This window comes from Ciona intestinalis, chromosome 4, assembly GCF_000224145.3.
Source record: "Ciona intestinalis chromosome 4, KH, whole genome shotgun sequence".
Classification (NCBI taxonomy): Eukaryota; Metazoa; Chordata; class Ascidiacea; order Phlebobranchia; family Cionidae; genus Ciona; species Ciona intestinalis.
The window spans coordinates 4253628-4269268 of NC_020169.2; the positions used below are offsets into that span (position 1 = coordinate 4253628).

The 15641-nt window shown below is 35.0% G+C and overlaps 3 protein-coding genes across 5 annotated transcripts in view; all 3 read right to left on the reverse strand.

Annotated features, from left to right (window-relative positions):
* LOC113474004 (solute carrier family 35 member F6-like) overlaps positions 1-3636 on the reverse strand; it is a 6087-nt gene extending 2451 nt beyond the window's left edge. The window contains exons 1-6 of the mRNA XM_026834103.1: positions 3515-3636; positions 3211-3280; positions 2843-3021; positions 2078-2298; positions 1528-1638; positions 435-663 (exon numbers count right to left, since the gene is read on the reverse strand). Of these exons, the coding sequence (XP_026689904.1) occupies positions 435-663; positions 1528-1638; positions 2078-2298; positions 2843-3021; positions 3211-3280; positions 3515-3588 (884 nt within the window). The 5' untranslated portion in view covers positions 3589-3636. The remainder of the gene's footprint in view (positions 1-434; positions 664-1527; positions 1639-2077; positions 2299-2842; positions 3022-3210; positions 3281-3514) is intronic.
* A 512-nt stretch (positions 3637-4148) lies between these two features.
* Positions 4149-8854, reverse strand: LOC100182581 (immunoglobulin superfamily member 21-like). 3 transcript variants are annotated; one of them, XM_018811777.2, is made up of 10 exons: positions 8416-8854; positions 7698-7939; positions 7263-7425; positions 6664-6885; positions 6078-6175; positions 5558-5702; positions 5329-5483; positions 4919-5060; positions 4567-4599; positions 4149-4486 (listed from the first exon to the last, which is right to left on the reverse strand). In XM_018811777.2, exons 1-10 carry the CDS (start codon positions 8525-8527, stop codon positions 4392-4394), a joined length of 1407 nt encoding a protein of 468 aa, XP_018667322.2. In that variant the 5' UTR covers positions 8528-8854; the 3' UTR covers positions 4149-4391. The 3 variants fall into 3 exon arrangements, with proteins under 3 accessions (XP_018667322.2, XP_026689903.1, XP_018667323.2); XM_026834102.1 differs by having other exon boundaries at positions 7698-7942; positions 8416-8853; XM_018811778.2 differs by having other exon boundaries at positions 5329-5468; positions 7698-7942; positions 8416-8852.
* A 443-nt stretch (positions 8855-9297) lies between these two features.
* Positions 9298-15609, reverse strand: LOC100182537. The gene is made up of 11 exons (XM_002126202.4): positions 15442-15609; positions 15121-15228; positions 14369-14537; positions 13724-13925; positions 13115-13310; positions 12659-12771; positions 11873-12122; positions 11473-11617; positions 10456-10601; positions 9916-10072; positions 9298-9514 (listed from the first exon to the last, which is right to left on the reverse strand). Exons 1-11 carry the CDS (start codon positions 15506-15508, stop codon positions 9448-9450), a joined length of 1620 nt encoding a protein of 539 aa, XP_002126238.1. The 5' UTR covers positions 15509-15609; the 3' UTR covers positions 9298-9447.
* Positions 15610-15641: the final 32 nt, after the last annotated feature.

Genomic DNA, 15641 nt, shown 5'->3' on the forward strand with positions numbered 1-15641 from the left:
ATTGCCAAGTGTAACATTTTCTAGCGCTAATTTGCATTTACAAATTAATATGGGACAAAATACAGACTATGCAAAAATTCAAATAATGGTTAGAGTAAGATATAAAATGCGCTATTGACATTGCAGTAATACTTTGCATAGTATAAATGTTGGTAGAATGTAATAAACATAAATAATAAATTTTAGTACTTAGTCTAAAGGAAAAGAAATGGCATAAATCAGTGGTTAGACACCTGTATCGTAACCAAAGGATATAGTTGATACTGATAGGCGTATGTAGTCATGGTCAAGTTACTTAACGGACATCGATGCAACATAGTGTTTACAAATGGGTTGAAACAAAAACTGTGGCCTAAATCTCAGATCCCATGGTGTGACACGTTGTAGGACCTCACCCATGTGAGGTCAAAAAATGCAATTTGAATTTTTTTTACCTGGTAGTTGCATTGAGCTGTTTAGTGACACTAATACCAAAGAAATTGAAGAAAGCAATGCTGCATACGCTTCCAATCTGTGCTAAGGCAAGGGTAGAGTTCTGTCCTATTTGATACAAGCCATCCAATGCGTCTTCCAACACCCCGCGTGGGTTATTACTGAATGAAGAGGCGGGTATGAAATACATCGGAATTAGAAGGGTGCCAAGGATGGTCATGCCAAAGAAACCTAAAAAAAAACAATATATATATTTTACAATTATTTGAATTCATAATAAAAATGTATACACACAATTTTATTTTAAAAACACTTAAATTTTCAGTATGAACTTTTAAATGAATGTAAAAAGTAGGTTAAATATTTATATTTTAGCCAATTAAGTAAAGTTTATTTAATATGCAGGTACATAAGTGAAACCAGCGTTCTGTTTAATGGTTGTGTTATAACAGCAGAGTTTGTTTATTACGTTTGTAAAATAAAAATCACAGAATTTAGAAAACACATAAGACTGAGAAAAAGTTGATATTAATAACTTGGGCTGTATAAAATCTGTTTATCATTTTTAATTTTCATATTTCATATATACCCGACATGTGCGTGCTAACAATCATGCAAAAAATACTGTGTCAGCCATTTTTGTGCCAACTATATAAATTTAAAAGCTTTACTCAGGCAAACATAACAATAAATAGTTACAACACTCTATGTATGTGACACCTATTGTACAGAAACCAATATAATAATAGAGCATTAACTTTACTACTGTACACTTAACAAGTGAAAAGCTATGGTAGCATTAAATATTGTCGATAAGATAGCAGAAAAACACTTTGCTGTCAATATTTTAATACCAGCGGTTATAAAAATAAATATCTGTGTGTTTGGTTTGTTTCATTTATTATAATACCAAATAAACAAAGTGTAACAAACTTAAAACAGTAGACCTATAGTCAAAAATTATTTATACACTTTTTTGTTTAAATTCTACTAACTTAAATACCTTAACCCTTCATTAAAAAAACAAACTTTTATTCAAAAATCATGACAACAAAACAGTCCCCTGGTTTCCCCCTAAATAAACTTAATATTTACCTTCCCACCCAACTGCCTGCAATGGTAGAATATCTTTTCCATTCACAAACTTTTCCTCCAACACAACTTGAGTGGCACTGATTATTTGAGCGATTAAAATGATCAGGTCACCTGTGGATAAAATATTTGATTGATTTTAAAAACAGATGATACATATTTGGAAAGCCATAACCATAAATATATATCTGAAATGTATTAAATATTGATTGATTTAAAAATGGATGAAACATATGTCCGGGATGTCATATATGAATATGGCAATATTGAACACATATGGGATAGCAATATTATAGCACAGAATGGGTGGTTTTAAAAATATCCAATGACTAAAAACGGAAAAATAAAGAATCCAAAAGAGGACTTCAGTTGGTGCAGAGAAACTTGTTTAGAAATTGTAAAATTTAAAATGAGTTAGAAAATACAAAAAAAATTAAAATAATGAAACATATATTTAATGTATTGAAACTAAAAACAGCTGATAAAATAAGCAGGGTTTATTTGAACAAAATTTTAAATTTATACATCATTTAAAATCAGGCTTCCAACTTACCAGTTATGACTTCATTAGGTCCATATTGGCTGTTACTGTTGAACAAAATATCGGACAAACCAACCAAAACCAACCCAACTAAAACTAGAAATATTCCAAGCCATTTCTTTTTGGTGATAAACTGTCGTAAAAATGCCACTGATAGTAATGCAGTGAATACTATGATGGCTCCTCTAAGCATTTGAAAACTGGAGGCGTATGTGTAGTTCAATCCAATGTACCTGGAGAAATTGTAACCATTATTTTTAATGTGTGGAAATAAGGTTTACAAAAGCAGAAGTTTTTAGTTTTAAAATTGTTAAAACTAAATCAATAAATACTTTTTACATGAAAACTTTTTTCCTTTTTTATATTTGTATATATTTTCTTTCTGTCATATTTTTCACCATTTGGTATGGAAAATCATGGAGCATGTAACTAGTGCTTTATAGGCACATATAAATGTTTATGTCAAATTATGTGTGCCTATCAAGTTTATGTATTTAGTTTAGTGAGTTCTGTGTGTCATCACATGGGTGACATAAGTTTTTTAGGCTCTATAAGATGTGTGTTGAATTAGTGAAAACACTGTGATATTTTAAAAGATACAAAAAGTGTCATTCCAAATTTAACCAATCCAAACACTATCAGGTTTTATATTTCTATTCTAATAGAGTGAGGTACTACGGCACACCTTGGATCCTGGAAATTAGGCTAGAGTTGGCCTATTACTCCAGCTGTTACACCACTACTACTACTATACAAATAAATACCTTATCCACTTACATTAATGAAGTAGCAGTCATGTCACACACTGCTGGACCCAGAAATAAAAAGGGGGAAAATTTTTGGTTCCCAAAGTTGACTTCTTTCGTTGGGTCTTTCTTTATCGTCCATTTTTGATAACGGATCCAAATTTGGAACACAACAAGACATGAGAACTCTCCAATAAACATTCCAACTGCCTTAAAAAGAAGATATGAGATTAGTTTTACAAAATCTAAATATTTTTTAAAACTTTGACACGAAAAAAAAATTACAGTTTTTAATTGTGTTTAGTTTAACTGTGTTTTAAAAACCACAGAGAGGTATGACGGCATGCACTGCCTGCATATTTCTAGTAAAACTTTTCAACACTATTTCTTACAAATTACCTGTAGAAATGGGTGATCAAATGCATGGACTACACCATTTGGTCCAGGAGCACTTTGTTTGTCTGCCCATCTGTAAAAATGAACAATTTAGCGCAAATATTTCAATCGTCTAGCTAAAATTGATAAGCTCACAGTAAAAAAAATCCTCTGTATATATAAATATATATACCTAAGAAAACATCATTCCTGTAATAAATATACTATATTTTGGTTTTATTAAGCAATATTAACATTTGATCTTGAGTTTTCAGTCATAAATGTGGCTTTATATATTTACATATGTATAGATAGGTTAGTCACTTACTTGGTAGCTAGAGTGTTTATAGAACCTGTAATCACCATACCGACAGCAATAAACAGTTGGTATGGGGTCCACATCTTGCGCTAAAAACAAATAAAATCTTTCTAAAAAGCTAAAAACAATCTAAAATAACGTGAATTTAAAAAAAGTGAAAATATAAAAACAGGATATTAAAGTCTATGGTCACAAAATACGTAACTGCCGACACCGACTTATTATTCGCAAACTTATCCTGTAACCAAATCCTTTATAAGGTTCTAATCTAACTAAACGATTACGTTGCTATACTAACTGTATGCGTTGACCAAGCATTTAAATTACCCTGACAGCAGTTTTAAGAATGAGTGCAGCGTAAAAGTGTGGCAAGAGACTTTTTGAAATTTCTTTGTTGCTCAAGTTACCGACATCCGTTACCCGTAGATAAGCGAAAACGATCTACAGATGTTTCTTTGTTTACAACAGTGCAGCGCATCGCGTATCACGGCTGCCGAAAACCAAACAATAGATGTCTCGTGACACAACAATCGCCTCTTCGTAACCCCGAATGACTCACAAAACGGGGATTTCCGAAAGCCGCAAAAATAATTTGTCCCTGCAAATAAAAAACGTATCGAAATACTATAAATTAGATCTCATGTCGTGGAAACGATTTTATTACCGTTGTAAAATTAAACGAATTCTGCAATGGCTTTCTAATTGCAGCCTCATTTTTCATCATAGCAATAAAAACACAACTTTGAAGTCGCGGAGTAATTAGATATCGTGTAAATGAAGAATGCAGTAAGAATTTCCCTGCATACAATGTCATTTGTACGAAGGCATTCGACCACTGTATGCCAGTGACATCTTTTCACAGTTCTTGTCAAATTTTTGAGACGTTTTAGAGCAAATAAGTTGAAAATAGAACAGCAAAGCTGGTAACAAAAATCATTAAAAACTCTTTGCCTTGTGACATAGTTGACGCGTTGTTCCGATCTGTAAAAGGAGATTAAATGTTTTAGCCACATGTAATAAAACATGAAAGTAATCGTATTGGTGTATATACGTTTACTTACTTTTTATGCTTGATTTGTACCCTGGCGGGCGTTCTGTTAAAATAAAAACAGTTTTGTAAATAATTTTAAACAGTTAACAGCGTTAAAGTAAATTTATATATGTTAAAATGAGACTGTATTTCCATGGAATCTTTTAAATGATCTGTAATTAATCGCATGAGCTAAAACTACCCAACCATAAAGCTCGGCCAATTCATTTTCTAGCGTTCTGCAAAAACTTATGTTTCGGCGATAAAAGGAGTTACCGCTACTTTTGAACACACTTAATTCTCGTTTTTGCATGAAATGTGACAAGTGTTAAATAAACAGTCGGGCTGTCAGACAAAGTACATAAAGTGTTACAAAAACTTACTTTTAAGCACAAGTTTCTTAGTAGTCGACGCTGTACCAAGTGCGTTAAATGCTTGTACTTTATACACTGTGTTATTTTGATATGCTTTTCGCAGGTATAATTTGTTCCCAACAAAGAACTTCTTCCCGTTTGCAATTGAACCCTGTAAGCAAAATATTGTTTATTCGCACTGACTTTGATACATCTGAAGGGCACAAAGTATGTGCCAATATGTTCAACATTATTATAGCCTTTAAAAAGGAATGATTTGATGGACGCTACTTATTTTTTCGCGTGGTAGGCAACAGTAGTCCTCATAACACGGGTGTCCCGGTATTCTTCGGTTACTATGCAAGCGTCTAACCATTGTGCAGAACAGAAGGGGTGTAATGCATATAACTAGCATGCCTCCTTATACTACACACACTTACAATATTGTTCGTCCACAGCAGCACAGGCCTCGGAAATAGATTCTCCAGCAATTGACTCCGTAGTTGTAAAATAACGTTATCCCCGTAAACAGGTGCCGACGGTTTAGTGTCAATAACCAGCCAATCTTCCCGTGGCGCCTCTGGAACAAACATACCTTCACGTTTCATTTGATTGGTGGGTCAAATCCACCATACTTTAAGTCTTAATAAAAATTAGAAATCTTCTCACTTAAAACTCTTTCAGCGGTCTTGGCGCCGTCCAAGCTCTCGTGCTGAGCCTGACAACCGTATTCAGCATTGGTGTCATGCTCAGGGCGTAACGTCCACAGCAAGTAACTGCTACTCTCCCACAGTTTGGTACCAGCAATTTGAGCCTAAAACAAAAAGTGACCTATTAAATGTAATAAAGTCAATACTGCACATAAAGACTGCTACTGGTAAGCCTACAACTTTTTGGATTACGTGTTTTCACGGGTTTCTGAATGGACATAATCTATTTATCCTCGCGTGGCGGGGCAACGACAATCGTTATAACACAAGTGTTCTGTTTCATACACCTCGTGGTCGTTTATATGCCAATCTAAAAAAACATAAGGGACCACTAAGTTGAAGCAAAAGAGACACATACGCCCACAATAGTAGTACCGTCGGGCGTCGAGCCGTTATTCAAGCTACTTTAGAGTACTAAAATGTAAACTCTATTTTCTAAACTATAACTATGTTTAAATGAACATCAAACAAATACTCACCTTTATATGAATCATCGTATACGGAACAACATCCGAATCCCAGCTTCCGGAAAGATCTATGTTGCCAGTGGTGATGACCACGTTCATGTTGATGAAGTCTGTGTACAATTAATAAGATATCTGTGAACACTACTGTGCGTATTTTGTACCGTGATTAGCTTTTTTTTGCCAAAAAAATATTTTTAAGCCATATTTAAAATGAAGTAATTTTTGAAGTAGCAATGTCCGTTACTGTGTTTAAACTTTTGAACACAACGAATATAGCAGGGTGGGGGAGACGGGATACCTTTGGCAAATAATGTCCAAATACCCTGATCATGTTTCAAACAATTAACAGCGGTATATGGGAGTTGTGAGTAAAAGGTATTATAATTTTTTAATGTTCTTTGTTTACTGCCAGAAGGGACAATAAAAAAAATGAAAAAGCGTCCCATCTTTCCCTACCCTACTATATATAAAGGGTATTTTCTATCCCTGGTCGATTTATACTTTCCAGTTCTTTTCAATACTTCTCATATAAATAGATTTTTCGTTGTCATTATAAAAAAATAGAAAGAATGATTCTGACTAACGATAGACTCCCCACCTTTAGAGGCAATTAAGTCGCCCAGAGTTCCTGCCATTTCTTCGATCAAACCAGACGAGTTGATGTGTTCTTGTTCTGGTATAATAAGTCCGTTTCGGGTAAAAATTAAATCTGCGGCAGGTTTTGAACGCTCGACCCTGCACACCAGACTGAAGTTATGACGTAGCAACTGATTTTCTTCGATTGCTCCAGGAGCCAATATGAACACGTCGCTAGGGGGAACTAGAGACATAACATAAATTAAACGAATGAACGTATTTTTCATTCCAACGTGGCGGGGCATCGACAGTTGTTATAACACCACGGGTGTTCTGTTTCGTAAAAAATGTTCCCATTCACAATTTACCATGTATGTAACTTTGTGAGAATTTTGTTTATCTCTGCAATACGATGTGGAATCGGACATACTAAAATACTTTCTTGCAAATTTACGAATGCCAACACTACTTGCTATAAAGTAAATCAACAAAGGCACTATTTTAACACAACACCGACTACAAGTAGGGATACAATAGCCATTATACGTCGAACTAGGCCAACATAAACCAAACCGAAATATCTTACAAAGCAGAAAGTCGTGCTTATATATAGCGACTCACCCAGTACATTCAGATAAATATAACCAATTTTTTCCACAATATTGTTTGAAACGTAAACTCCAACATGACATTGATACCAACCATCGTCAGTAGGTGAAGCAGCATTGATTAATATTGAAGTGGGACCAAGTCCATTTACATTCTCCTGCGCTATGGTATTAACCTGGAATTAACGTTAAAAGGATTTATTATTAAAATTGTTTTAACCACAACAAGCTACAAATTCTATTTACTAAAATATGTATAATTGCAGAATGCTTAAACCACCCACGAGTTACATGTTTTGTAACTTGTAAGCAGTGGACAAGAGGTGTATCAACAGAAGACCCGTGTTATAAAGACGGTCGCTGCACTGCCAAGCGACGATAATTAAGATACTGAACTATATGTTAAAAACTAGGACCGTTATATTTAAATGCTGTTGCGTTTATGTACCTGTGTAATATTCATAATTGCGTCGTAAGTCACCAACTTAACACTTGTCCCATCCTCAAACTCTCTGTACCATACCACCTCACGTAGTCTGGCGCCTTCGACTGTTGAGAACTGACATACCAAAGTAACTGGCTGCTTTTCGTTTACCAGAAGCGTTGGGTTATCAGATATTCTCAACTCCTTTGCAACGGACAGGGAGACATAAGATGAAGCAGAAGGTACTTTTCCTTCTTTAGTACCTACTGCTAAAATAAAGTGATTGGTTATATAATAGGATGGGGTAAGACGGGACACACATTCATTCTTTTTTCGTCCCATTTGGTATAGTTACAAATACTATTTACAGAATTGAATAATCGTAGCAACACATTTAATTGTTCAAAAGGCGATCGGGAAATATGGGATTTCGGTATACAAACGGTATTCCATCTTACCCCACAGTCCTTTATGTGACTGTACAAACTTAAAAAAACAGTTAAGAGTGTTAAAAAATACAAACAGCACTGATGGAAACAGAGTTATAACTTAACTGCAAATGAAAAAGTTGTGTTCGTAAGATTGTATTTAAAATTAATCAACCAACCATTGTGGGCAATTTATTATTTTCAGTCAACAAATTATTGCATTTTGTCGGTAATGTATATATATATATGTATAAATGTGAATCAACATGATGCATTGAGTATAATAAAAGCAAATACAAATAAACTTCACTTACCTGCTTCAACTAAGCAACTTGAATTGAACAACAGAACGAAGACGAAAAACAAAAACCTCTTAATTTGTAACTTCGGCATTAAAACGAAACACCTGCTGCTTTTAAAATCCATATCGCTAAACAGAACTAATTCTGCATTGATATACAGTACTGGAAATGATCAAACGTTTTTGTTGTTAAACTCTAGCAATGGTTTTCCAAATGAATCGACTGCCTTGTGATCCTACACCATATGCGCGGTTTCTAAATCAAGTGTAAAAGGGCCATTGGATCGGCTCGAACAGCGATTTGCTCACAAATCCCCATTTCAATTAGATTAGTGTCGGCTCGGAAATATGATGTATAAATCAAGACCATTCACGAAATTTGTGGCCGGTTTCAGGACAAAAACATACTAAATTACGAAAAATGATCTCCACTACGTTTACTTAGTTACCGAGATCTTGAAAAAAGCGGTAAAAAGAGCTTTAAAATGCACAACATTTAATTCTTTGAAAATTTTAACCGCTTATCTTTTCAAATTAAATTATTACAATATTGGGTTAAAAAATGCAGCAAGCAACTGGGTAAAAATTCGCATGGAAACTCCTCCAAAAATTTTAGTCTATCACTTATATAGCTAACAGCGTGCATACTCCATAGCAATAAATCAAACAACCTTCAAACAGTCTAAACCGGGTCATCAAGAAACTTATAATATTATCTGTATATAGCAGTATATAGTCCGTTACTATACACGCGAACACCAGCATTCTACAATGCGCCGAGTATAATTGGATTTAATCTTTAAATATGAGCATTAACATTGCTAAAAGTAAAACGCAATAACCAGCAGTAAGCGGATCAATGCAAGAGCTTTCTTATAAGAAGGAACACGTCTCATTTACAAGTCCATATGCCGTTGTTATAGTGAGAGGATTGAATGCAATAAACTTAGGATTAGATTGATAAGTAATTGTCTGTTATTAATGGTAAAGATGCGTCCCTTTAATAATTAAGTATCCGCCGCAATTAAATTGTTATTCAGATGTTTTATTCTAGAACAGTCCTTTGTTCACTGTGGCGCATAAGACCGACCACCGCGTCCGAGTTGCTGGGCCTGAAAAGTGAAACGTTAATCTAAAACGACCTAAGTTGATGTATCCTATTTATCCTATATAGCGTGGTGGGACAACGACAGTGGTTACCACATGTGTTCTGTTTAAAGCTCTTCGTCGTACCCGATTACAAGTAACCACATAAAATGTAACTTTGTGGGTGGGGCCACTGAATTAAAGCAAGTACCGTTATGTGTCTTGCCTAAGGATACATACGTCAACATCGGTAGCAGCGTCGAGCTTCGAACACATAACCTTCGGGCCAAAGGCATGTTAATCGCTCTGCCACGGCGCCGGACTTTTTTCGTATCAACTTTTAAATTAAATTTTCCATTCGACATGTTAGAATATTACCATTCTATACAGTCAACAGACACGTCGGTTGTTAATATCCTAAATTTACCTTGTATCTGGCATAAACGCTGTCTTTGCGAATGTTTTCTTCATGTAAGCTCTACGTCTGCAATACAACACAATTGCCAGGCCGAAGAAAATCAGCAAAATGGCGGCAGCAACCCAAGGCAGAATTTCCAAAAGTCGTCGAATTGGTTCGTTAGCTTCTGTTAATGAAAAACAGGGTTAGAGACTATAATGGCTACGGCAAAAGTTTCTGTTGTTTGAAGTTAGAGGTCAAATGTTATGGTTTTAAGAGTTAAATTTGTATGTAAGGTTACAGCTTGATTAAATGATAAATGGTGTATATACTACAGGGGTATATATATAACTACTCCTATAGCTTCTACATTGCCAACAAATTATTATGAAACTAATACAGCTCTGACGGCGTAATTATATATTATTCATTTATTCATAACCAAAAAAGGAATAAATTCCGCAAATCTGGCCCAGAACTGGTGCTTAAAAAGTTGTGTCTTATTTCGCCTAAATGGCATCGTCAGATTCGTATTTTAATAGAATCAATTCCAGAAAAAATTACACTTACTTAGATCTTGGCAGGTAACTCCCATGTACTCCGCTTGACAGAGGCACCGGGGCGATCCAGATATTGGTTCAATAACACAAATACCATTGTTTAGACAGTAACCTTCGTTTGTTGCGTCACAAGGAGAGTGGCAGACATGACCAGGGCTGTGAGAATCAAAAAGTCCGAAATTTACTTACAGGAAAAAGAACAAAATAATTAACGCAAATTAACAATAAAGCGGACACAATGTGTATTAAATAAATAAGTGATGTGGTACACAGTTTAAATAGAGTATACAGTAATGTTTCGGGTGCGTTTCAATACGGATAATAAATTGGGTCATGATTCAGTATTACCGGATATATAAGCTCGAAAACCAAAATATACCGAAAACAACGGTTCAGGATACATTAGTGTACAGATTTTGTTCTGTTAGCTTTTTGTAGTGCAACTTAGACTATACATAATTTTCAATGCAAAATATTCTAACCGACATAAGATAAAATATTATTACAGTAGGGTGAGAGAAGATGAGACACTTTTAGCACATAACATCCAAATATCCTGATCATGTTATAAAAAATTAACAACGGTCTACGGGGGGCGTGAGTTTACGGTTTTATAATTCATTGAATGGTCTTTCTTCACTACCAAATGGGACGAGAAAATAGAATGAAAAAGTGTCCCATCTTCCCCAACCTAACTGTATAACGTAAATTGTTTATGATGAAACAAGATCGGAGTCTTTGTGTTTTCTATAGCTTTGGACAGCATAACATTCAAATTGCATAGAATTTTTTTCTAATTTTGTGCTTTAAATACAAAATTTTAATAAGAAAAACTATTGAAAATAATTTGCTTACAAGAAGCAGGTCAAAGTCATAGAAAACAAGAGTTTCTATACGGCTCATCGAACCCTTTAAACATTATTCGTGATTCAAAAATTTTGCGTCAAATTTTGGTTTCAAGCGAGTTTGATTAAAATTTGATTTTTGAGTGTAGTTATATGTTAAATATAACTTGCATTTAACTTACTTGCTTGGGAGAACATCCACATATCCACCTGCACAAGTGCATACGTAATCTGTAACTGATATGGCTTTGCATATAGCCTTTGTATGGCAGGTATCAAGCTTAGTGTAGCAGGGGTTCTTGGACAATATTTCAGTTTGGGTAGCAGCTGAAATAGAAGAAACAAAAACGTTTTTTTTATAACTGAATATTGCTTTAACGAAATTCGTGCATAAACTTAAATGCTGATACATTATAGTGATGATATTATAGGCTAGTTAACTTTATTTTCAGAATTTTTACCCTCGCTGTAGACATATCAATTTCTCGGTATCCGTTCTGTGTCTATTACTGCATAACAAAATACAAACAATCTAAATATATACGCCTGAAATTCATATATACGCCTGAAATTCATACTTACTTATTTTCCCCACCGAAAGAGGTCCAAACGAGTATTGCATTAGCAAGGCAACGTTCGGGTCCGAACTGGGTATTTGGTTGTTCATAACTGCCACGATATAACGTGACAAACTCATCTGTACGTCCATGGGTGGCGTTAAAGGGTTTACTCTAAGTTCAACAGCAAAATCAATGATAACACTTCCATTTTTAAATCCTAGAATGACGATTTGAAGAGGCGGCATGTTAATTCCCATGAATAATGCTCTCGCCTGTAGAAGTAATTAGTAAAAACTTACATTTGGAGATGAACATCACTGAGGGGAAAGATGGATACCGTTATAACATAACATCCTATGTTTCTTATCGTGTTTTAAACATTTCAACAGCACTTTTTTAGGAGTCAAAATGGTACGGTTGTAGGAATTATATAAGTATGTGTTGTTTATTACCAAATAGGACAAAATTAAAGAATAAAAAAACTAAAACCATCTTAGCCCAACCTTCTCTATATAGAGGGTGATGCAAGATGGGACAACTTTTCATTCTATTTTCTCGTCCCATTTGGTGGTAAACAAAGAACATTCAAAGAACTATTAAACCGTATCCTTATACGGCTTCCATAGATCTTTGTTAATTGTTAAAAACAGGATCAGGATATTAAAATATTATATATCAAAGGTGGCCCATTATCCCCCATCATAATATATATATATAAAGTATAAGATTTTTCTTTAAGAAACATTGTCTTCGTTATTATAATCTAGAGAATAAACAAAAAAGTCTATGTTCATATTTGGGCGCTTACAATTTTTTCCGCTTCAGTTGTGTACGCAGCATACAAAGTCGAGGTTCGATCATTTAATTGAGCGTCAAACACCCGTGTTACGAGGGGTAGCTGGATTTGAAAGTATGCCGAACCTGGAAACAGTATTTATCACCCATAAAGTTACATATATGGTAACTCGTAAGCGGGCACGAGGTGTATCAAACAGAACATTAGTACTGTAACGATTTTCGTTGCCCGCCAAGCGAGGATATAGATGATAATAGTAGGGTGGGGGAAGATGGGACACGTTAAGAATATAATATCCAAATACCCTCATCGTGTTTTAAACAATTAACAACGGTCTGTGAAAGCTGCGAGGATGCGATTTTATAATTCTTTAAATGTTCTTTGTTTACTATTAAATGGGACGAGAAAATAGAATGAAAAAGTGCCCTATCTTCCCCACCCTAGTACTATACATTCATTCAAACATACTGATGCAGGTTCCATTAGCGAATGTTTCATTTGCGGCACAAGTTGGGGTAAGAAACCCTCGCGGTGTTTTGGTGTAGTTTCTCTGATAAGTGCACTGGAAGTTTAATCGGAACACAGAAGTTCTGTCCACGGCTGATCCACTGCCACCACTAAGGCCATGGATTGCTGTCTTGAATATCAATTCCGTAGTCGTTTGCTATAAAGTATTTGTGGGGTTTAAAGAAATTAAAAACAAGTATGGGTCACGTTATTAACTGATTGTCGTTTGGATTTATTTTTTACTTGGCGATGTACTTTTACTTTTGCTAACGAATAAACCATAGTTAGTAACCTGTATTTGAATGTTATTAGAGGACAGAAAGACATTGTATGAAGCTACAAAATTTGGCTTAAATGAGTACAGCTGTGAAAAACGTTTCGGTTTGAAATTTCGATAAACTCGCTGAGAATTAATAAAAGCTTATAATTTTCTCGTAGTAAAATTCTTTTGATTAACCCTAGCTTCACAACGAAGCTTTTTTATCATAAATTAATTCATCATGTGTATCAGTATAACGACGTAGAGAGCCATGTGTGTTGCAAATTGTACTGTGATGGTACGCCCCTTACCTCAATTATAGCGTTGCAACTGTCCTTTTCAGCAAATGTGTAATCTAACACGTAACTTGGTCCATTCTCATAACTGGTAATGCCTCTACACGTATCATTTGGTGTGACTGCTGCTAGTTGTGTCTTGGTCAAATCACTCGGGGTCCCAAGGAATAGATCACCAAGTTTTATTCCGAAATAGTTGAGAACACATTTGTCCAATCTAAGAAAGCGTACAAAAGCATCGTTTCTACAACTCACGAAAATGTCAACTCGCTATCAAAGTATACAAAATGTTTATAAATGAATGAATGTAAATAATTTATCCCCGCGTGGTGGTACAGCGACAATTGTTACAACATAGGTAGGTTCTAAGTTCCCATGTATGTAAATTTGTCAGCTTTTTTTTAATTGTTAAAAAAATATATAGTAGGGTGGGGGAGATGGGACATCATTTCATTTTATTTACTCGTCTCACTTGGTAGTAAAAAAAGAAAATGCAAAAAATTACAAAACCATATCCTCACAACTCCCGTAGACCGTTGTTAATTGTTCAAATCACAATCAAGATGTTTGGAGATTATGAGCTAAAAGTGTGCCATCTTTTCCCACCCTATTATGTAACAAAAACAAGTTGGGCAGACAAACCGTGATTTTTTTGCTTACACGATCTTGATTGAGGTATTGAAGCAATCCAATGTCCTAACAACAGCTTGTTCGAACGTAGTAGTCACTGTTATCTGTGCAGGACAAGTACATCCAGTTGTGTTACTGCAGGTGTTCGTTCCTGTGCATGTAGCTGGAGTGACGGGCGTGGTGCAGTTGGTCAGAGTTTCTGTAAATGGGAAATTTTAACGATTTTACTTTAAATATAATCGGCTGTTGTGTTATGCAGATTGAAAACGATTAATTTAAATAATCTGTTAAAGTTATATGTGTGAAATTAAAGGCCCAATTGCAATTGCACTTTATAGTATTAAAATATCACAAGAATAAACCGCTTTGTTGAAATACAACACGTTATGAATAAGTAAGACAATTATTATTTTGTTAATGTATCAATGACAATTTATACAACCCATGAAGAATCGATGATGGGTTAAAGCAAATCACATTAGAGGGTTTTGATTTTGAAAGATTTAAAACACATGCTTATATCCGCTTTTCTGTTATATAGTAGGGTAGGGAGAAGTTGGGACACTTTATCAATCGATTTTCTCGTTAAATTTGGTAGCCAAAAAGAATATTCAAAGAATTATAAAACCGTATCCTCACGACTCCCATATAGACCGTTTGTTATTGGTTAAAACACGGTCAGGATATTTGGATATTATGTGCTAAAGGTGACCCATCTTTCCCCACCCTACTACATGTTTACACCAACTACCTTTATCCCTGCAGTATATCTAGTTACAAACCTTTTGTTGAGCCACATGTGTACTGACAAACCTGGGTACAACTCGCATCCCAGGTTGACTGTTTTTCGAAGCCGGATTTTTCGGCCCCACTGCATGGTACGCTGATTTCTAAACACAAAGGTTAAGTAACTAAATGAATATTATATTCTAGATGGTTACACGGGTTAGGTTCTACAGCGTGACACAACACTTGAATTTTTTGTCAGAATTGGCCTATTACCTTGACATTCAGGGTGCTACAACCATTTGGTGACCATTGGGCTGGAGTAATGCCCGAGAAATGTCTTGCCCAGGACACATAAGCCTATATATCACATTTACCTGTTCCCATACTCTGTTGTACACCAGCGAACAAGACGCATATAATAATAGGAATAGACAAATACATTGCTACTAACAACTACTCATACAGCTGTGGTTGTTCTAATTGTATAAATATTTGAAATTTGCTTGCCTACAACAATAGTTCTATAATAAAAGCAAGGTATTCTGAAATACACACAGTCCTTCTTATATTACCT